At 36.8% G+C, this 24,092-nt stretch overlaps 1 protein-coding gene across 7 annotated transcripts in view; it reads left to right on the top strand.

The window, feature by feature from the left end:
• Positions 1 to 24,092, top strand: part of TMEM62 (transmembrane protein 62) — a 45,668-nt gene that overhangs the window by 17,994 nt on the left and 3,582 nt on the right. For 5 of the 7 annotated variants that reach the window (XM_082453095.1, XM_082453094.1, XM_082453099.1 and 2 more), the window contains 8 exons: positions 1,517 to 1,658; positions 4,469 to 4,593; positions 4,741 to 4,863; positions 8,016 to 8,171; positions 12,047 to 12,206; positions 16,200 to 16,313; positions 19,143 to 19,227; positions 22,185 to 22,289. In XM_082453095.1, the coding sequence (XP_082309221.1) occupies positions 1,517 to 1,658; positions 4,469 to 4,593; positions 4,741 to 4,863; positions 8,016 to 8,171; positions 12,047 to 12,206; positions 16,200 to 16,313; positions 19,143 to 19,227; positions 22,185 to 22,289 (1,010 nt within the window). Of the gene's footprint in view, positions 1 to 1,516; positions 1,659 to 1,715; positions 1,799 to 4,468; positions 4,594 to 4,740; positions 4,864 to 8,015; positions 8,172 to 12,046; positions 12,207 to 16,199; positions 16,314 to 19,142; positions 19,228 to 22,184; positions 22,290 to 24,092 lie in introns of all 7 variants that reach the window. The other 2 variants (XM_082453100.1, XM_082453098.1) reach the window with 2 other exon arrangements.

Consider the following 24,092-nt stretch of genomic DNA (forward strand, 5'->3'; position numbering starts at 1 on the left):
TTGTCCTCTTTTGTTAGTGTGAGGAAGGAAAAGGACAGAGATGAAAATCTTTTACTTCTTCTTAACTGTTTGTATCTTTGATGGCAACTGTGGGAATGGGCTTAAGAGACATTTTCAAAGAATCAATAGGACTTAGGGTCTGATTAGTTATTGGGAAGGTAAAATTATTAGTCACTTTAAAGTTTCTTACCTTTATATTTTTGTTTCTAACCACCTAAACTTTATCCGGATTTAATATGTGACATTTTGCTAGAGATATAGACATTACAGAAATATCAACTGGAAGGAAAAAAATCTTAAGGTTAAATCTTGATCTCTACAATGCCTCAGAGATGCCAAAATCCAGAATTCAAAAACTATTGTATATTTTAACCTCTGCTTTCAAGTAGTTGGATTTTATTTTAGATAGTTGGATTTTAATATGTCAAAAATGTAGGAAAGGAAACAACATATGTAAGATTATAAGATCCTGAAGAATAACTCTGAAAACAAACTAAGCAGGAAAAATATAAATACAAATTTTAATGAGGAAAAAACCCTGAAATAGAAATTCAAAAAATACCAAGAGGAGAGGTAATAGAGCTAATTGACTATTAATTATAATATCTATGATAATATATTTATTTTTGATACATTTGTTGGCTGTTGTTGCTTAAAAATAGCTCCCTGATAGCACATTAAATTTCAGAATTTTATTTGTATTTTTTTCATATGTGCTCTTAGGTAAAACATGATATAAGACACTTAGATATTTTCTTATAATGTTCTGACATTTGAATAATAAAGGTATGCTCCAAATATAATCTATACTTTCTTTCACATTTATTCAACAAATACTTAATGAGTGCCGACGCTGTGTACTCTGTTACCCATCCTTTCTCCCTGCTCTTCACTCTCCAACTTTCTGGACACTTGAATACTGTTGATACTTAGGGTGGTGAGGACTTTCATTACCGGATGGGGACCCTGTGTATGTTTTCAATATATTTTTAGGAACCGATAAAAGATTTACTGGCCCAGACCTAACATTTTTCTCCTGGCTTGATGACTTCATCTTTGCAAGGCTTTATTGTGACTTAAGCCTCTGCAGTCCTGCTTCAAGAAGTAAACAGTTGTATCTCACTACACCAAGAATTCTGCTAGGTACTTAGAAGGCCCTCACTAAAATTTTTAATGATTGATAAATACCATTTCCCTGGATTCTGACTAATCTCTTTTAAAATGTTAAGTGGACCACCTAAATTAGCCACCTACTTCTCTGCTTTGCTTGGTGACCTTGTGCTTGGTTACTGATGAATATGTTTGCCTGAATCTTTGGAGGCAGTGGGAGAAAATCTTTAAAATTTCTTTTAATCGATGTATCCATTGTGGATCTAGTTTTGTGTATTTCTCTGTCAGATCATGGAAATTTCCTTTTCAAAGGGAGGCAAAATATAGTGTGATTTTAGGGCAGGAATTTAAACTCATTCTGTCATTTTATGATTACACTAAAACTTTCCTGTCTTGTATTTTTTAGGAAATATTCTGCTGTACGTAGGGATGGCTCTTTCCATTACGTCCACAGTACTCCCTTTGGCAACTATTCTTTCATCTCTTTGGATGCCACTCTAAATCCAGGGCCTAAGAGACCTTTTAATTTCTTTGGAATTTTAGATCAGGTACAGTAAAAAAAATCTCACTTCCCTTTGCAGCTAACCTATTTTATCTTTTCCCAGATACATGCGGCTCACTTAAAGTTATACTAGGTAAACAAGTTCTTATCTAGAAATGCTTGAGGAAAATTCTACTGTGGTTACAGGTATGGCTAGAAGAAATTATTGACTACTTGAACCCTATTATTGTTATCCCTGTCCTTGTTCCAAAATCTGGGAAAGCAGTACCTCACATTTTACATTAATTCAGTAAACATTTGCTAAATATGTACTGGGACTTCCCTGGTGGTCCAGTGGTTAAGACTCCTTGCTCCCAATGCAGGGGACCAGGGTTTGATTCCTGGTCAGGGAACTAGATCCCGCATGCCACAACTAAGAGCCCGCATACCGCAACTAAAAGAGCCTGCATACTGCAACGAAGATCCTGCATGCCACAACTAACCCAGCACAGGCAAATAAATAAATATTTTAAAAAAATAAATATGTACTAAGTGCAACATGCATTTTGCAAGGTGCAGGGCATACAGCTTTGTATACTATATGGTATATTCCTAAATCCCCACAGTTGCCATTTCTAACTAATGGTCTGTTTTTTTTGGTAAGAGAAGGGCAACCATGGAAGTAAATGAGTTTTCTTTTTTTTTTTTTTTTTCATTTATTTTTTGTCTGCATTGGGTCTTCATTGCTGCATGCAGGCTTTCTATAGTTGTGACGAGCGGGGGCTCCTCTTCTTGCAGTGCGCTTGCTACTCTTCCTTGCGGTGCGCGGGCTTCTCATTGCAGTGGCTTCTCTTGTTGCGGAGCACGGGCTCTAGGTGTGCGGGCTTCAGTAGCTGTGGCTCGTGGGCTCTACAGTTGTGGCTCGTGGGCTCTAGAGCGCAGGCTCAGTAGTTGTGGCGCACGGGCTTAGTTGCTCCACAGCATGTGGCATCTTCCCAGATCAGGGCTCGAACCTGTGTCCCCTGCATTGGCAGGCAGATTCTTAACCACTGCGCCACCAAGGAAGTCCTAAATAAGTTTCTTTTAAAGTATTTTTCGTTAAGCTCGGTGAAAATTGTTGCTGGATTAAAACTGTATGGAAAGTCACATCTGAGAACCTCTAATTATTTCTTGGTACAGCAAATGTCAACTCATTATTGAGCACGTGCCCAAATGCAAGACATATGTGCCCATATATAAGAATACAAGGGTGATAAGATCAAGTCCTTGGCCTCTTAGAATATTTAATGTACTGGTGGGGCTTAAGACCTATACAGAAATAACTATAATAAAAGGCAGAATTTGCTAAGTGCTGAAAGATTCAAAGTGGTATGAGGGTTCAAAGAAACTTGAGCAGAATATTGTTAAATGCTTTGGGTTCATTAGACATTTTATTTAAGGAAGGTATATTTTGTTTCCTGTCTACTGAGTGTCTTTAGACGGAGTTGATCAGCTTATTATTTTAATGCCTACCCCTTAGAATGGTGTTTTTTAAGGTATGATTTGATAATCTGCATGAAAAGCAGCTGTCTTGTAAAATGCAGATTCCTAGGCTTTGTCTGAGACTTACCAAATTAGAAACTCTGAAAGTAGGAGCCAGGAATTCATTGCTATAAGCACTTTGGAGATAATATTAATGTACATTTTTATATATACAAGTTATTTTAGAAATAATCTTTATGAGGGATGGTTTACAGACAATAAAATGCACTCATTTTGAGTATTTGAAGAGTTTTGACAAATGTATATACTGGTGTAACTGTCACCACAATCAAGACAGAACATTTCCATTACCCCAGAAAGTTCTCTTGTGTTGTTAGTCTTCACCTGCAGTCCCAGGGAACCACTGACGGGTTTTCTGTCAGTATAGATTAGTACTGTTTGTTCTAGAATTTTACATAAATGAAATCATACAGTATGTACTCTTGTGTCTGGCTTCTTTTTTTTAATTCTTTTTTTTTTTTAATTTTTATTTATTTACTTATTTATTTATTTATGGCTGTGTTGGGTCTTCGTTTCTGTGCGAGGGCTTTCTCTAGTTGCGGCAAGTGGGGACCACTCTTCATCGCGGGGTGAGGGCCTCTCACTATCGCGGCCTCTCTTGTTGTGGAGCACAGGCTCCAGACGCGCAGGCTCAGTAACTGTGGCACACGGGCCTAGTCGCTCTGCGGCATGTGGGATCGTCCCAGACCAGGGCTCGAACCCGTGTCCCCTGCATTGGCAGGCAGATTCTCAACCACTGCACCACCAGGGAAGCCCTGGCTTCTTTTGCTTAGTATGTTTTTGAGATTCATCCGTATTACTGTGTGTATCCTTTTTATTGCTGAGTAGTATTCCATTGTATGGGTATGGCTATACTGCAGTTTTTTGATGGTTTCTAGTTTTTGTCTGTTATGAGTAGAATGTTGTAAATATTCAGGTACAAGGCTTTCTGTGGACATATGTACATCTTGTTTTAGAAGTTTAGTTTCAATATCCTCTTTATTAATTGCACTGTGGTATACAGGGCTGAAAAGATTAGTGGTTCTTAATTGCTGCAAAGAAATTTATAAATAAAGAAAAAAATTTATGTAATTTAAAGATTGTTTATTTCTGTTTCTTTATCAAATGGGAATAATCGCTGTCCTAGTTAGTGCAGAGTTATTTTTAGGATCAAATGAATTGTATGTTTAAAAAGTTTGAAATTTACAGAGGTCCATACAGGTCACTGATTAGTAGGGTTTAAGCTTTAGAGGTAATATACTTATTATAAAACCTCAAGGGAGTCGTGTAACCTGTTGACATTAGATTTCAGCCTGAGCCCTAATTAAAGCTCCTTCTGTTTTTCTCTGATTTCAGAAACAGATGGAGGATCTTTTATTACTGGCCAAGGAGAGTAGTCGGAGCAACCACAGTATTTGGTTTGGACACTTTACAACATCCACTATCCTTTCTCCATCACCAGGAATTCAGTCCATAATGAGGTGAGGCAGGCTTCCAAAATCAAAATTAATTGCTTTTAATTCTTTTATGTTGTTCTACCTATCTTGCTTTTCTGAAGAGATATTTTTATTAGTTTGGCATCACAAGTTATCTTTGTTCACTTATTTCATTTATTTTTCATTGGTTAGTTCGGCTACAGCTTATTTGTGTGGGCACCTCCACACACTTGGTGGACTGATGCCTGTTTTGCACACTCGTCACTTCCAGGGCACTTTGGAACTTGAGGTGGGAGACTGGATGGTTAACAGAAGGTAAGGGAACTACCCCACAGAATACAACTTATACGTGTAAGTTTTGCTAAAGCAATGATAGTTTTCTGATCACTATCATGAGTGATCCCAGTTAAGGAAAAACATGTGCTATCTCTATGTTTTTGAAGGAATATATGTATCTGGCAATTTTTATCCTTATGCAAAAACCTTGTTGCAGCAATTATGTTTGCCATCACTATGTTATGTTGGCTTTTCAAACGCATCCTCTAGGAAATAGTTCTCAAAATCTAGTATACACGAGATCTATGGAGGAGCTTATGAAAAGTAAAAATTACCAGGCCCTGTCTCTAGAGATTTTGTCTGTGTTGGTCTGGGTTAGGACACAAGAAACTGCTTTTTTTTAAAAAGTCCACCAGATGCTCAATGGACCATACTTTGAGAAACACTAGGGCTAGAAATATGTCATCTTTTTCCCTGAATTTTATATCTGCCTTTCTAGTTATTGCTACAAGATTTAGTGATTTAAGTTCTTCAAACAGATTATAGTTGGTTTTATTAAGGTTAAAGTCTTTTAAAAATTATTATTATTAGACACTTTTTTAATTGAAGTATAGTTGTACAATATTATGTTACAGTTGTACAGTATAGTGATTCACAATTTTTAAAGGTTATACTCCATTTATAGATATTGTAAAATATTGGCTATATTCCCTGTGCTGTACAATATATCCCTGTAGCTTATTTTATATGTAATAGTTTGTACCTCTTAACCCCCACCTCTATCTTGCCCCTCCTCCCTTCCCTCTCCCCACTGGTAACCACTAGTTTGTTCTCTGTATCTGTAAGTCTGTTTCTTTTTTGTTATATTCCCTAGTTTGTTGTATTTCTTAGATTCCACATGTAAGTGGTATCGTACAGTATTTGTCTTTCTCTGTCTGGCTTATTCACTTAGCATAATACCCTTCAAGTCCATCACTGTCGCAACTGGCAAAATTTCATTCTTTTTTATGGCTGAGTAGTATTTCATTGTATATGTACCACATCTTCTTTATCCATTCTTCTGTTGATGGACACTTAGGTTGCTTCCATATCTTGGCAATTGTAAATAATTCTGTTATGAACGTTGGGGTGCATGTATCTTTTCAAATTGGATATATATGCAGGAGTGGAAATGCTGGGTCATATGCTAGATCTAAGGTTAAAGTCTTCTGAAGAGAAAACATAACTTATTTATCAAAAGGATACAGTATAGTTAAATATATATTTATTGAGAAGAACGAAATATATATATTTGCGAATAACTATTTAAGTGCAAGTTTAAGTATAAATAAGTATCATCGCATTGTTTTTTATCAATTGCTCTTTAACTTAGTCAAACCCAGTGCTATGAAGATATTAGGTACTTAGTGAATATTTGTTGAGCTGAATATGTTATCTTTCTAATAACTACAGTTGACCTTTGAACAACACAGTTTGAACTGTGCAGGTCAACGTATACTCAGATGTTTTTCACAAAATACTTACTACAGTACCACACAATCTGTGGATAGTTGAATCTGTGGATGCGGAACTGAGGATACAGAGGGCTGATTGGGAAATTATACTCGAATTTTCTACTGCTTGGGGGTCGGTGCCCCAACGCCCGCATTGTTCAAGGGTCAACTGTACTTCCATTCATTAAAAAGCAGCTTTATATCTTGGAAGGTACTTATTCATTTCAGTTGGCTTTTCTAGAAACTGTATAAGAGCTATGCTTGAAGCCTGTGATTAGTTGGCAACTGTAATTACTTTGAACTAAGACCTGACTGTTCATTACTGTGAGGCTGTGGGCTAGGCTGGAATTGCCTTTTACCAGGTAGCCTTCCTAATCCTTGATCAGCTTCTTTATTTCTTATAAATGCTACAGTTACAAGTTAAGTGATGTTAATTATGGAGCCATTTCCTTTCTTTCTCTTCCCACCTGCTCTCCTGTGTTCCAACCCTGGGGTTTTATTTGGAGTTTGTTTTTCTGAAAGGACCTAACCTTTACCTGCCCTTATAAATGTTTAAATTATATTAGTACAATAGAAGAGTTTTTTTTGGCTGTGCCTTGTGGCTTGTGGGATCCTAGCTCCCCGACCGGGGATCGAACCCCGGCCCTCAGCAGTGAGAGCACGGAGTCCTAACCACTGGACTGCCAGGGAATTCCCTAGGAGAGTTTTTAAAAACAGTTAGTATATTAGTAATATTAGACTAGGCTTTGTTGTGGATGCAAATAAATCTAGAAATATCAATGGCTTAACACAACAGATGTTTATTTTTTCATTTATGTAAATCAGTATGAGTCAGGGAAATTCTCCTCCATGGGGTAACTCAGGGATTCAGACTTCCTCCATCTTATAATGTGACTATTTCAATACCTCAATTCCAGGGCAGGCAAGAGAGCACAGAGAACTCATACCCATTCTTAAGTACTTTGGACCAGAAGTGTGATACGTGTCACTTCTGTTCACAGCCCATTGGCCAGAACTAGTCACATGGTCCCAACCTAATACCAGGGAGACTGGGAAATGCAGGGGAGCACGTGGAGTGTTTGGTGAGCACTATTGTTTCTGCCATAGCTAATCATTTCTCTTCTTAGTTCTAAAAGTTAGAAAATACAAAACTTTGGTTACTTTTTAGTGAATAGTTTTACCTTTCATTGTGCATTTAGAACATCAAAACCACTTAACTTTTGCTGTTTTCTTTGAAATTATAGAAATAAAAGTTTAAAAGAAGAATTAAAGGTTTCTAATTATGTTTATTTTAATATTTTATGTAGCATTGTTGATGGGATGAAGAATGTCAGATATTATTAGACTTATGATGAATATTTTAGGTTCAAAATAGCCTTAAAGTATAGAAATCAAATGATTTAATTCAACAGACATTTAAAAATTAAAGAGTACATGCTATGTACCAGGCATTGTTCTAGGACACAGTGAAAATTCATTGCTTCAGTCAGATCCCAGTTGTGACAAATGTCACATGTGCCAAAATGTATAAAGTGATAAGGGCAAGGGAAGAAAGAGGAACAATATTATTTACTCTGCATTCAAATTCATGATCTCAGAAAGTATAGTTTTATATTTTTACATTTGTTCTGTATATATCCTTCAGGCCCTCTTATAATATGAAGTAACTAAATTACCTTCTTGTCCTCTGGTGTCTAGGTACCGGATCTTTGCTTTTGATCATGACCTCTTTAGCTTTGCAGATTTGATCTTTGGCGAGTGGCCTGTGGTTCTTATCACTAATCCTAAATCACTCCTCTATAGTTCTGCTAAACATGAACCACTAGAAAGACTCCTTCACTCAACACACATCAGGTATGTAGCAATTTTTCAGAATTTACTTTCAGTTTGATATTGATGAAGAATAAGTAATTGTGATTGCATTCTTATGTGAAAGCTATGAGATGCTCTACTTTAGTTTTCTCAGCAATCTAAACATTATATAAATTGCCTACTGTTTCATTCCTATTCAGTTAAAAAGTATATAATTTTTAAGCTGCTGAAATAAAAAAGAAAATCTAGAAGCCCATAATCCTACCATTATTATTTTTGTCTTTTATTCTCGCTTTTTTTATATGCATGGTTTTACATTGCTGTAATCATAATGTACCTGCTCATGTGTATCCTACTTTAGAAAATTTACATCGTATATCAGAAGTATATATTTTTTTGTTTTGCTACATAGCCTTTCAAAAAAGCAAAAACTATGTAAACCTTTTGGAATTGAAAATTCATTTGGCATATGAATTTGACAGTGTATATAAATAGAATATTTTTTTAAATTTATTTTTTATTGAAGTATTGTTGAATTACAATGTGTTAATTACTGCTGAGAGCAAAGTGACTCAGTTATACATGTATACATTCTTTTTCATATTCTTTTCCATTATGGTTTATCACAGGATATTGAATATAGTTCCCTGTGCTGTACTATAGGACCTTGATGTTTACCCATCCTATATATAATAGTTTGCATCTGCTAATCCCAAACTCCCAGTCCTTCCCTCCCCCACCCCTTCCCCCTTGGCAACCACCAGTCTATTTTCTATATCCCTGATTCTGTTGCTGTTTCATGGATAGGTTAATTTGTGTCATATTTTAGATTCCACATATAAGTGATACTATATGGTATTTGTCTTTCTAACTTCACTTAGTATGGTAATCTCTAGTTGAATCCATGTTGCTGCAGATGGCATTATTTTGTTCTTTTTTATGGCTGAGTAGTATTAAATAGAATCTTAATGAGACATTAACATTCCTTTTGCAAAGAGACATAACCTTTTGCAAACATAAGGGCACTTGTATTTTTATTTTAGTTTATTTTTTATTTATTTATTTATTTTTGGCTGTGTTGGGTCTTCGTTTCTGTGTGAGGGCTTTCTCTAGTTGTGGCAAGCGGGGGCCACTCTTCATCACGGTGCGCGGGCCTCTCACTATCGTGGCCTCTTTTGTTGCGGAGCACAGGCTCCAGACGCGCAGGCTCAGTAGTTGTGGCTCACGGGCCTAGTTGTTCTGCGGCATGTGGGATCTTCCCAGACCAGGGCTCAAACCCGTGTCCCCTGCATTAGCAGGCAGATTCTCAACCACTGTGCCACCAGGGAAGCCCAAGGGCACTTGTTTTAATATACTCTTTTAAATTTTATTTTGAAAAGTAGTACAACATAACTTTTGGAAAATAGAGTAATGGGATTATATGTGTATCCATGTCCCACCCCCCCCCCACCCCCCAATAGAACTATTATTAACATGAGTTTTTCTTCTCAGGCATTCTCTTTCAGGCCTGTATTTACACAGTCGTAATCATAGGGCACAGTGTATTCTAATTGCTACTTTTTTTCTGTCAACAGAGAGAATGGACCACAGTTTAACCATTTTCCTATCTTATTGGTGAACTTTTAGATTTTTTTCTCATTTGAGGATGAACATCTGATGCATATAGATTCTTCCTTCATTTGAATAATTGCTTTAGATAGAGTTCTGGAAATAGGATTCTAGGTGAAATAGTTTGAATTCCTTTGTGACTGTTGATAAAGATTGCCTGATTACTTTTTTTTTTGCAACTAAAATCATTATTCTTTTTCAGAAAATTGTGGTAAAATATACATAACATAAAATTTACCATGTTAAACATTTTTAGTGGCAATAAGTACCTTTATATTGTTGTGCAACCATCACTACCATTTTTTTCAGCTTCCAAAACTGCAGCTCTGTACCCATTCAACACTAACTCCCTATTCCCCCTCCCCCCAGCCCCTGGCAACCTCCAATTCTACTCTGTCTCTATGAATTTGATGACTCTAGGTACCTCATAGGGGAATCATACAGTATTTGTCCTTTTGACTGGCTTTCTTTCATTTAGCATAATGTCTTCATCCATTTTGAAGCATGTTTCAGAATTTCCTTGCTTTTTAAGGCTGAGTATTCATTGTTTCATATTTGTTTATCCATTCATCTGTTGATAGACATTTTTGCTTCTGCCTTCTCACTACTGTAAATAATGCTGCTATGAACATGGGTGTACAAATATGTGTTCCAGTCCCTGCTTTCAGTTCTTTGGGTATATATTCAGAAGTGGGATTGGTGGATCATGTGGTAATTCAATGTTTAATTTTCTGAGGAACCTCCACATTGTTTTCCACAGTGGCTGCGCCATTTCACATTCCCACCAGCAGTGCACAAGGTACCTGATTACTTTTTAAAACAGATACTAATTTATAATGTTATCAAGCAATATGAGCACCAGTTTCACAGCACTCTTATCATTATTGGATATTGTACTTTTAAAAAGATTTACTAATTATTCTGGAAAAAAGGGTACCAATATGTTTTCATTTATTTCTTTTGATCACTAGGTAAGTGGAACATACATCTCTCGGTCAGGTTTCTTTCTTTTTTTTTTTTTTTAATAAATTTATTTATTTATTTATTTATTTTTGGCTGCGTTGGGTCTTCGTTGCTGTGCGCGGGCTTTCGCTAGTTGCAGCGAGCGGAGGCTACTCTTTGTTGCTGGAGGGCTTCTCATTGCGGTGGCTTCTCTTGTTGCGGAGCACGGGGTCTAGGCACGTGGGCTTCAGTAGTTGTGGCGCGTGGGCTCAGTGGTTGTGGCTCGCGGGCTCTAGAGCTCAGGCTCAGTAGTTGTGGCGTGTGAGCTTAGTTGCTCTGCAGCATGTGGGATCTTCCCGGACCAGGGCTCGAACCCGTGTCCCCTGCATTGGCAGGCGGATTCTTTTTTTTTTTTTTTTTTTTTATTATTTATTTATTTATTTATTTATTTATGTATTTATTTTTGGCTGTGTTGGGTCTTCGTTTCTGTGCGAGGGCTTCCTCTAGTTGCGGCAAGCGGGGGCCACTCTTCATCGCGGTGCGCGGGCCTCTCACTGTCGTGGCCTCTCTTGTTGCGGAGCACAGGCTCCAGAAGCGCAGGCTCAGTAGTTGTGGCTCACGGGCCTAGTTGCTCCTCGGCATGTGGGATCTTCCCAGACCAGGGCTCGAACCCGTGTCCCCTGCATTAGCAGGCAGATTCTCAACCACTGCGCCACCAGGGAAGCCCGGCAGGCGGATTCTTAACCACTGCGCCACCAGGGAAGTCCCGGTCAGGTTTCTTGATAGGAGCTGGATATCAGATTTAGATTTAGAATAGTTTCTAATTTCTCACCAGTTCAGGTTGGCTGAATTATACAACTCCAGAAGCCACCATTTAGAAAGAAACCAGATCATATGAAGAGTGTCATATGAACAGGTGTACAATGTAATGGTCTGCCTTACCGTTGTCCCTCGGTATCTCTGGGGGATTGGTTCCAGGACCCCCTGGGAATACCAAAGTGTACAGATGCTCAAGTCCTTTGTATAAACTGGTGTAGTATTTGCATATAACCTATGCACACCCTCCCTATACTTTAAATCATATCTAGATTACTTATAATACCTAACACAATGTAACTGCTATGTAAATAGTTGCTGGCGAGAGGCAAATTAAAGTTTTGCTTTTTGGAACTTTCTTGAAATTTTTCTTTTCTGAATATTTTCAATCCATGGTTGGTAGAAACCACAGGTTCCACATCCCAGTAACTCGCAGATCAACCAACGGAAGGCCATCTGTACTTACATCTTTTCAGGTTATAATAGGGTTATTCTTCTTTATAAAAACAATGCCAAATACCTAAAACCGTGCATTTATGCTCTCATTTTAGAGTCTTGGTGTTCTCCTTATCCTCCATTACTTCAGTCGCAGTTAAGATTGATGGAGTTCATTTAGGGCAAGCTAGTCATTTGTCTGGTCCTATTTTCATACTAAAGTGGAATCCGAGAAACTACAGTAATAAGACACATAACATAGAAGTAATCGTCCAGGTAAGTTAGTAATTTTCAACTTGCTATGTGAATGATTAGGCTGTAACCACATTGAACTCTGATTTGTTTTTTGTTTTGTTTTGTTTTTGTTTTTGTCAATTGATAAGTTGAAACTAAGTGAATACAAAATTTGAATACACTGGATTTAGTATGTTCTGAAAATGGACACTCAGGAATAATTCTACTTTTAGACTAAAAACTGGGCAGAGGACATGAGTGTGCAACTACTGGCTATAGTCCCCTCTTTTTATACCCAGGGAATCATTCTTCTGTTTTCTTCCAACTTTGGCCAGAATCTTTTAATAATGGGAGCACATTCCCCAGTATTCCTAAAGATAATAGAATAAGTTGGAAAACATATAATATTTACATATCCACGCCTTTGATTGCTGTCTCCAAGAATAGGAAATTGTGTCACTATTTTGAAAGCTCTAGGGTAAATAATTTTTAAGGCATCCATCAAAGGGATTTTTTTGTTTGGCGAGTGGGCATTGATAGCACATGCAGTAACTGTCTGCCTGTCCCTTTTCTGATTCAGCTTGGGGAACATTTAATTCACTAGACCTGCCGGAGTAGAAAGTGATCATCATCACCAAAGTAGAGCAGTTTCATCAACAATCTGAAACACTTTAGGGGATAGACTGTGCTAAAAAATTAGTTTCTAGAAAAAAAAATCTGTCAATTTCTACAACTTTATGATTTGATGAAGTTTTAAACTATTTAATCTTTTAATGTTAAGTCTTAGTTTGAAGATTATCAAGTAATCCTTCAGAAAACACATGTGATTATTTTCATTATCTTTTTTGTATGTGTCACAGAGAAGGATTTAGAGCAGGAAGGAGCTATTTACTGAGCTTCTTCTAAGGAGATGCCAGACACTTAGAATTTTTTACGAAATCTGTGTAACAATCTTATGTGGTGGGTAGTTTTATCCCCAATTCATAGATGAGGAAATGAGAGAAGGCACTTTGCAGTACCACCCATCTTTGAAGTGTTCTGCTTAGGAGGAAGAAGACACTCATGGGTAGGAAGTGGAAGGAGGGACTCCTGGGGATGAACTCCTTAATGTCTTTCATATTAGAAGTTGGCTCATTTTAAAAAGACTTGAAGATACAAGTGCACATAGAATAAATTGTTCCCTATCTTTACAGTCATGGGGAAGAAGTAGGAGCAACCGTAGGAGACCTGCTCACTGTTGGAATGGGGAACTTCCAAATCTTTGGATTGCTTCCGAACCCCAGCTTCTGTAGTTTTATGAGGAAGAAACCATAGCTCACATTTCTTGAAACATTTCTGCCTGCTTAGTTGAATTCTTAGTAAAAATGTGAAATCACATATACTTTTTATATGTTTAACATTTCTTACGTTATTGAGGTATAATTTATATTAAAAAACTCCATATATTTAAAGAGTACAATTTTGTGTGTTTTGACTTTCTTATACATCCTTAAAACCATTTCTACAATCAATATGATCTATCACCCTCAAAAGTTTTCTTACATCCCTTTGCAACTGCCTTCCCTCCACCCTCATTTCCAGGCAACCACTGATCTGTTTTATGTCTATAAGTATAACTTTAAAAAATTAGTCTACTTAATATTAAACAGGGAACCTGTCCCCTCATTCATCAGTGAGAAAGTTCTGTCCTTTTAAATACAGTATACCATAGATAAGTCTGAAAGAAAAATTCATAGGAGAAGACATCGATTTATTATCTTATATTTTACCTATTCACTGTATTTATTAAATATCTGTAAAGTTGGGTCAGTTCTCAGTGTGGTTCCTGAAGTAGTAGCATCAACATCACCTAGGAACTTGTTAGAAATCCCATCCCAAACCTATGTATCAGAAACTCTGGAGATGGAACCCAGCCATCTGTTTTGACAGTCCCTCCAGGTGATTCTGATGTGCATTAAAGTTTGAGAACCAGAATTTAAGATTATTGTGCCTCCTTTGCCAATTTAAAGGGTAAACTCTAGAAATCTCTATATCTCAAAATAAAAGAAAAGCTCTGCTTTAAAACAAGAACTTAAAAAAAAAAACCCAAGAACTTGTCATTCAGAGTAAGAACATTTGAGCAATAAAAGTTTGATAAACACCAATACAAGTTCTTTTTGCTATTTTAAAACTTTTTATGATGAGGAATTTTTTAAATATATGAAAGAAATACTATAATAAATCTCCATGTATCCTTCACCCAACTTCAAAGATTATCACCTTTTGACCAGTCTTGTTTCATCTGTACCCCATCCACTTCTCTCCTCCCTGTACCACGATGTCATTTCATCTGTGTAAATATGACAGTATATATCTCTAAAAGATAAGAGCTATTTTAAAAAAACGTAACCATAGTACCATATCACACCTGAAAAATTAACAGTAATTCCTTAATATCAAACTATCCGGCTAGTGTTCAGTTTTCTTATTTTGTCACATATAATTGCATTTGGTTGGTTCAAATCAGAATCCACACAAGGCTCAAATATTGCATTTAGGTGATTGTCTCTTCAGTGTCTTTTAACCTATAGGTTCCCTCTCCACCCTCCTTTTTTTTTCCCCTCTCAATTTGTTTGCTTTGGAAACTGGATCTTTTATCCTGTACTGTTTCTGTATTCTGGATTTTTGCTGTTTATATCCATGTGTTATCATATAGCATGTTCCTCTACCCCATCTAGTTTCTATTACTGTAGTTAGATTTCGAGGTTAGATCAGATCTGAGTCTGTTTTTTGGCAGGAATACTTCATTTGGTGTTTTATGCTTTTATCAGAAGCTTATGGTATCTGGTTGTCTCTCTTTTAATAATGTTAAGATTGATCAATGTATGTAGATATTATTGACCCTACCCAGTGGTATGCTGGTAAATATTTAACAACCAGCTTGGGGCAGGTTTGAAGGGAGGACCCTGATTTGTAGCGTCTCCCTGATTTATACCAATTTCCATAGAATAAATATTCCTCCCGTAGCTGGTTTTAAGCTACTGACACATCAGCTGGTCTGCAAAATTCCTGAATATGTAGCAGTTGGCCCTTGTGGGTCAGTCAAGCCAGTGCCAGCACACTGCAGGCTTATCCTCCATTCAGCTTTTCAGTACCCAATCAGCTTTTCACTGAGGGATTAGCACTTACTGATAATCTCAGCCTAGATCCATTATTTCATCAGAGTTATAAAATGGTGATATTCAAATTGCCACTCCTAATTATAGGAGTATTAGTTAGAATAGTCCCACAAAGAAAAAATTTGCCTCATCTATTTGGTACCCAGATATAGAGTTCATACAGGAAAGGCAGGATAAGTCTTCATTCTTCCTCCACCTTTCCTGTTCTAAACCAGTTTTCAAAGTAATGAGTTACTTCTCTAGCTTCTGCCAAAGGTAACTAAATGAGTCTTATAGTATCATTATTAATTCATAGTTTAAAAAATATATATTTGGTATGTTTCAGTCTATTGCATTTATTCTTTTTGATGCTCAGTTGTTTGTCTTTGACTAATGGGAGCCTCTCCAAGTTGGCCACTAAGTCCTTTGATACAATCCCTGTAGTCCTTGTTAGTTTTCTTGCTTTCTGGTAGAAGATGTTTCAAGTTCTTTTGCATTTCTTACTCAAGAACTGGAATCACCTATTTCTCTAAAGAGCACTGGTTTCTTGTAGTGAGAAGTTTTATTTTGAGACCAAAATCTGGGCACTAGCCCAGCTAGCTCATTGTTGTTGAGTTCATTATTATTTTTAGGCCTTTTCTGTAAACAGAGGGAAATACAGATTTCTTTTTTTTAAAAGAGAGAATACATTGTAATACATGCTGATATTTCCAGTTCAAATCTAGAATTACAGGGTTTAAAAGAAGTTTTATTTAAAGTGCTTATAGGAAGAATCAAAAGTAAATGAAAAAAATGTTGCTTATTCTGAGATAACTGACAAAAGTTATTGGAAACTTAATCTTGGAACATTGTACGTATTTGTACATGAGGGTTGCTTCTCTGCTGTGCTTATAACTAGGACTCTGCTGGAAGAAGTAAGAGTGTTCACCACATATTTTCTGCTCGAGAGGATATTCACCTCAGGTTTGATCCTCTGGCATCATTTATTCTCCTTACTGACCATTGTACTGTGGTGAGTAAATTCAACTAAATGTTATGTGTGTTTTTAGTTTGGTAGGTCCAAAGTCATAAATAATATAATAATCATGTGATGAGAAAGTGGAACCTTATAAAATTAAAAGTTTAGTTGCTTGTCTAGAAGGATACAGTGATTTTAAATTGATTTGAATTAAAAGAAGTGGAGGCATGGACATATAATACCTGTTTTGGGACCTAGTTCTACCTAGTGCCATAAAACAAGGATAACTAAATGAATTATAGGGACTGTGCTAAATTGGACTGGGATCTTTCAAAAATAATATTTCTTCCTATATAAATAATACATGCTTAATATAGAAAACTTGGAAAATTTAGAAATAAAGTACAATCAGCCCCACATCATTCTTTTATCACACTAGCCATTATAGCCATTGCATTTCTCATTATGATACTCTCTATTTATTTTTCTCTTACGTACATTAAGATATGAGTTTTTAATATAAAATGGTAATATACTTTTTTTAAAAAATAAATTTATTTATTTTATTTATTTATTTTTGGCTGTGTTGGGTCTTCGTTGCTGGGCGCGGGCTTTCTCTAGTTGCGGCGAGCGGGGGCTACTCTCCGTTGCGGTGCATGGGCTTCTCATTGCGGTGGCCTCTCTCATTGCGGAGCATGGGCTCTAGGCACGCGGGCTTCAGTAGTTGTGGCACACAGGCTGAGTAGTTGTGGCTCGCGGGCTCTAGAGCGCAGGCTCAGTAGTTGTGGCGCACGGGCTCAGTTGCTCCGTGGCATGTGGGATCTTCCCGGACCAGGGCTCGAACCCGTGTCCCCTGCATTGGCAGGCAGATTCTTAACCACTCTGCCACCAAGGAAGCCCGGTAATACACTTTTCATTCTTTTTTTTCTGTCTGATTTTTTCCACTGAGGAATTTGTTTTGACTGTTTTCTTACATCACATTTATTTTATAAATGATGCTTATTGGCTGCATTATATAGTCATAGATACATCTTAATTTATTTTACCATTTCCCTATTGTTGGATATTTGTTTCCAATTTTTCCCTCTACTATAAAAATACTGCTTATAACTAAGTTTTTGCACATACTAGTTTTTTTTCTTAAACTTTTTATTTTATATTGGAGTATAGTTGACTAAAAATGTTGTGATAGTTTCAGGTGTGGAGCAGAGTGATTCAGTTATACATATGCACGTATCTATCCTTTTTCAAATTCTTTTCCCATTTAGGTTGTTACATAATATTGAGCAGAGTTCCCTGTGCTATACAGTAGAGGTCCTTGTTGGTTATCCATTTTATTTTATTTCTTTTAATTAATTAATTATTTATTTATTTGGTTGCGCTGGGTCTTAGTTGCAGCAGGTGGCCCCCTTAGTTGTGGCTCGTCGGCTCCTTAGTTGTGGCATGCAAACTCTTAGTTGCAGCATTGCATGTGGGATCTAGTTCCCTGACCAGGGATTGAACCCTGGCCCCCCTGCATTGGGAGCGTGGAGTCTTAACCACTGCGCCACCAGGGAAGTCCCTGGTTATCCATTTTAAATATAGCAGTGTGTACATGGCAATCGCAAACTCCCTAACTATCCCTTCCCCCCACCCTTCCCCCCTGGTTTGTTTTCTAAGTCTGTGAGTTGTTCATATTAGTTTTTTTGGAAATTTCTGGAAATGAATTGTTGGATCAAAGAGTGGATGCATTATTCTATATACTTCATTTATTTATTATATAATTACACAAAATTTTAAATTATTTATTATATTCATTGTTTTTGGTCTGTCCCCCCTCATTAAAATATAAGCCCCATGAGGGCAGAGATCTTTGTCTTTTTGATATGCCTAACACAAGTAGGCCCTCAAATAAATATTTCTTGAATGAATAAATGGTTTTTTTTTTTTAATATACACTGTCAAACTGTCTTTCAGAGAAGCTCTGGCAATTTACACTTTATTTTCCTCAGATCTCCCTATCCTGGGTATTGACATAAAATACACTACAATGTTCAGAAGAAAATTTAAACCCCCTTTAATTTCATCTCCCAGAGATACCTTAATATATGTCCTCACATACTTAAAATGTGAATTCCTTATTATTTTAATTTACTTTTATTACTTGTGTGATTGAACTTTTAAAAAATATGACTAATGGGCATTTGCATCTCATTTTTACAAATCTTTTTGTGTCATTTATTTTTCTTTTGGGAAGTTTTAATGGTCACCTAGATCAGGCTTTGGAAACTTTGGTGTACTTATGAATCACCTGGGAATGTTAATAAGAGGCAGATTCTGATTAGTAGGGCTGAGATGGGGCCTGAGATTCTGCATTCCTAACAGGCTGAAGGTGATTCCAATGATGATCTGGGACCCATATTTTGAGAAACAAGAACCTAGATAAAATGTCTCTTTACTGTGAATTAATCTCCAAGTGAGTGACTTCTTGATGGAGAAAGCATAAGGAAATGCAGTCTCTGTTCACTCAGCCTGCAGTGTACTGTGTACTGTTGTGTTTTTTTTTCACTCCTATACAACTTTAAATAAAACAGTACAAATTATACTTATCCTAGTACAGTGAAAGTAGACTGTTTTAATTTGATCACTTTATATAACTGTATGAAATCACTTAGTTTCAACATTGGTCCAGGTATCATATCCAAATCTTGACAGAATAATGCTGAGGCAACTTACAGTTATCTTTTTTGGTGGATCAGATGTTCAGTTCTCTTTGACTGTATATTTTTCTCATATAGTCATTTCTGCTAATGATGTCATTTCCATTTTTGTTAATTAGGCCATTTAAAAAAACTGAAGCTGTATCCATGTATCTTTGTCACGTGAGTATCTATTTCTCTGCAGGCCCGGGTCCTTTTTGTCATGATTGTGCTGATCCAGCTCATCATTCTCATTACTTTTCGGTATCGAGCATATCCAGAGCATAAAGGTTAGTCACCATGGTTCCTTAATCTTAGAAGACTTTACTTTAGTGTATCCCATAATGTCCTCACTATTACCAAGTGATAAATATCAATGCAAATTATCTTTGCCTGAGCTCGGTGAGGTGCATCCTTCAAACTACCATGCTCACCTGAAACCCTCTTTTCCATACCATTTTCTCCAGCCATTCTAGGTCATAATGAGCGCTTGCTTCTCTGAATCCCAACAGTCCTTCCTGAGGATTAATTCTGTATTTAACTAGCCAATGACCTTGTTTTACATTACCACTTCAAATGTATATACATTTTCTCTTCAATCAGACTGTAAGTTCCTCAGTATAGGAGCTCTTGTTTTCTACTTCTTTTCTCTTTTCCACGGCACCCAGTTTGTGCATTACAGACAATAAATACTTGTTGAATTAAATGTTCATTATCCCTTCTTGGCTTGCATGAAGTCCCTGGGATCAGGAACTGATTGTGGGGGAGGTGAGTACTGTAGTAAAGGTTAAACAGTAAAATGATTAACTAAATAGGTAGTATACATATCCTACTGAATGCTTTTCTGCTTATATATATATTTTTAAATTCTATGAAAAAGTTCAAGAAGCATTATTGCACACATATATTTTCTTGCCCACGGTGTAAATAAATAAATATTTGAGGGAGGCCCCAGCCTCATGTGGGAATACCAGTATTTTTGTATAGTTGTTTAAAATTTACAACATGTTTTTACCTACATTATCTCACTTAATCCTTACAACAATCCTGTGAGGTAGTATTATTGTCCCCATTTTAAAGATTAGAAGACTAAGGACTGCAGAGGTTATGTAGGTTGTCCACTGTCTCATAGCTAATAAGAGACTGACCCCAGGTTAGTTTTTTTCTTTAAACAACACTTCTCAACTTTGACTACACCTTAGAATCTCCTGGGAAACTTTTTAACATCTCCGTGTCTACACAGCACCCTCAGTGTTTACACAGAATCTCTGGGGGTAGGACCTAAGCATCAGTATTTTTTAAAGCACCCCAGATGATTCCAATGTGCAGTCAAGGCTGAGAAGCACGGCTCTGTCTAAAGCAGTATTTTCAGTCCTGCTGCCTAGAATCACCTGGGTTGCTGTCCCAGCTCCCCTCTTCCCCAGGCCAATTAAATCTCTGGAGGGTGAGACCTGGGCATGAGTATTTACTAAAAGTTCCCTCAGATTATTCTAATGTGTAGCCAAAGTAGAGAATCATTGCTTAAAGTTTAAAGCATAGCTGCTTCTAAGGCTAAAGAATGATGTATTTATAATAAATAATAATTACTATAGGTGGATATGTAGATTAATACTTTGAGAAGTACCAGACTAGAACAAGAGAGAAGCTGAGAGATGAATGAGTTGCAAGTATGAAACACACAAAGTGAGAAAGGTCATGCATTATCAGGCTTTGTCTGAAATTAACTGTCAGGCTGAACAGTGTTATGAGTATAAAATGAATATGCTGGCCTATTAGGGAAGATGTGCTATTTAACTTACATCAGGCTGTCTTTCACTGGAGCCAGTCCTTTAAACCTTTAAATAGTTCACCTCTAGCATTGCTCAGTGTGTACTGAGCTTGCCATCATAGTCTTCTGCTAACCAGTGTATGATCGGCTGCAGATGAGTGAAATGGCTGGCTGGGGTTGAGGAACGGTGATGCTTTAGTCTGTGGCTGCAGAATGAAGCCCTTATGCTTGGGCTTTCTGGCACTGGTTTGTGTGTGTGTGTTTGCCGCACCACACAGCTTGTGGGATCTTAGTTTTCTGACCAGGGAGTGAACCTGGGCCCTCGTCAGTGAGAGTGCAGAGTCCTAACCACTGGACCACCAGGGAATTCCCTTTAAGAGATGCTAATTTGGAGAGCTTTGCGGATCCCTTTCAGTTGGAGTAAGAGGATAGCTGTGAGTTAAGAGCTGTATCACATATGGGAACGGAATATTTGGACAGATACTCATAGTTAAGATTAAATTTTGATATTTGTTTGATATGCCTTTGATATATATATAGTATATATAGTACTATATAGTTTTTAGAAAATTTTATTGGAGTATAGTTGATTTACAGTGTTGTGTGAGTTTCAGGTGTACAGCAAAGTGATTCAGTTATACATATATGTATATTCATTCTTTCTCAGATTCTTTTCTCATATAGGTTATTACAGAATATTGAGTAGAATTCCCTGTGCTATACAGTAGGTCCTTGTTGGTTATCTATCTTATATATAGTAGTGTGTGTATGTTAATCCCAAGCTCCTGATTTATCCCTCACCTCCACGTTTCCCCTTTGGTAACCATAAATTTGTTTTTGATATCTATAAGTCTGTTTCTGTTTTGTAAATAAGTTCATTTGTATCATTTTAAAAAAATTAGATTGCACATATGAGTGATATATGATATTTGTCTTTTTCTGTCTGAATTACTTCACTTAGTATGATAATCTCTAGGTCCATTCATGTTGTTGCAAACGGTATTATTTCGTTCTTTTTTTATGGCTGAGTAATATTCCATTGTATATATGTACCACATCTTCTTTATCCATTCTTCTGTCAATGGACGTTTAGGTTGCTTCTATGTCTTGGCTATTGTGAATGGTGCTGCAATGAACATTGGGGTGGCCTTTGATATATTTTGATGCAACTTTTGGAAGTTTGTACATTTGGATACTAAATCTCATGGAAAACAGGGATTTGATCATCCTTTGAGCACGGAATATATGTGTGTTTGTGTGTGTGTGTGTGTGACAACTACACCATTGCTTTGACTTCCTACCCTCTGTAATTCTGAGTTGGTTTATCGGAATTCCTGCCAACTTCTGAATTTAAAGTGGTGTCATCCATATAACAAATGATTTGCTGACAAAGTAGTAGATGGAAGTCTACTAGAAAATATTATAAAAAACTTGAACTTTGCATGTGTTCACTGGAATTTTCAAATTTATTCTGTTTAGGACCTCCAGGATTTGTAAATTTGACCTCGTTTTCCCTTCATGTCTTGAGCAAAATAAGCATCTTCTACTATTCTGTGTTGTTGCTGACACTCTATACAGTGCTGGGTAAGTCAATTAGGAAACCTGAGATTGTGGAGAATTCTGCCAAAGAATATACTGAGAATTTTAACAGTAGTCATTTAGGTTCTTGAGAGCATAATGACCGGCACACTGCTCCTTCATAAGTCATTTCCTGCGACGTGATCTTGGGAAATAAAATTCTTTCCTAACTTAAAGGACATTTAGTCAACACCAAGTTAACTTAAGGGTGCTGAGAGGACCATGACAATTAGTATTTGTGTAGAAACCTAATAGAAGATAGAAGTTCAGCTTAAATGCCATCTCCTCAGAGCAGCCTTCTTTGACCACCTTAAAGCTTTATCCTCTATTTCACCATACTTTTTATTTCCTTCATTACTTTATCAGAATTTATGATTATCTTCTGTATATATCATCTCTCCTCTCATTAGAATATCCATTGATGTCTTGTCTGTCTTGTTCCCCTCTATGCCCAGCATTAAGCACAATGCCTAGTATGTAGTTGAGTGACTATTTACTGCCATGTGACTCCTAAAAACTCAGCTCAAAAAAGAGAGAAACTCAGATGAGCAGTGAGTTCAGGCATTTGAGCTCTTCTCTTATATTAATTACTATACCCAATACTGACAAAATCACTTAGTCACTTATGGAAGCAGAAAGCACTGTGAGTCTCTTTTTAAAGCTTTTTACTAATGTTCCTTACTAAGAGTCATTTAGGAGTAGATTAGACTATTTGTTGCTTAGTCTATGTTTTCTACTTTTAGTCCATCTTTGGACTTTTCTTTCCTCATTAGTAACTCCCACCAGAGAACAGAAAGTATTTAAAGAAATAATATGACCCTTTACAATTCTGTATAACAAGCTATGCCAGATTCCCCTTTTGAGGTTGGTTTCCTTGTTAGAAGATAGGTTGAAGCTGTTTTAGACACTTGTCTTCCACTAGGAGGCAAAGCAGGTGATTTGGTTCCTGGCTGTAAAGGAAAACATTAGAAGGGGAGAAGTTGTTTCATTTTTAAAGGTTGAAACTTAAAGGGGAAACACTTTTTAAAACTAATATGTAATCTAATGGAGAATATATATCTGAGAAAATTACCTATGACTTTTTAAAGTTGAACTCTACTCTTTTTTTTTTTTTTTTTAAATATTTATTCATTTATTTATTTGGCTGTGCCGGGTCTTAGTTGCAGCACGTGGGATCTTTGTTGTGGCATGCAGGATCTTTTAGTTGTGGCATGCAGGCTCTCAGTTGCAGCATGCAGGATGTAGTTCCCTGACCAGGGATTGAACCCAGGCCCCCCCTGCATTGGGAGCGCAGAGTCTTAACCACTGGACCACCAGGGAAGTCCCAGTTGAACTCTACCCTTACCAGCAAATGATGGTATTACATTTTGAGAAGGGAAATCCAGCTGTCCCTTAATCACTCTTGACAATATAGTAGTTCTAGAAGCCTGAACATTGAGAAGGGGCAGTAAATAATAATACGGGGTAGAGAAAAGTCATTCTGGCATTGCAGATGAAAAATTAAAACAAAGAAGGGAGTTAAACTTTGTACATGTTAACCCTGAGTATGTAGTTGATGTACAAAGTAATGACTGTGGGTCAGCCAGAAAAGGTTAAAATACATTCATTAATATTTATAAGAAAGTAGTGTGTTTTAGAATGATTAAAGTGGTTGAAGTCTTATTGCGTAAAGGAGTAAATCTCAGTTATCTGGAAAATTAACTGTGGTATCTATGGAGTACCTTTTTGCTTCTTAAAGGAAATGTTAATGCATTATATTGAGGTTACTACTGTAATAGAATCTTTTAAAATTTGTGAATGTACTCCAAT

Source organism: Balaenoptera physalus (genome assembly GCF_965194825.1).
Source record: "Balaenoptera physalus genome assembly, chromosome: 2".
Lineage (NCBI taxonomy): Eukaryota > Metazoa > Chordata > Mammalia > Artiodactyla > Balaenopteridae > Balaenoptera > Balaenoptera physalus.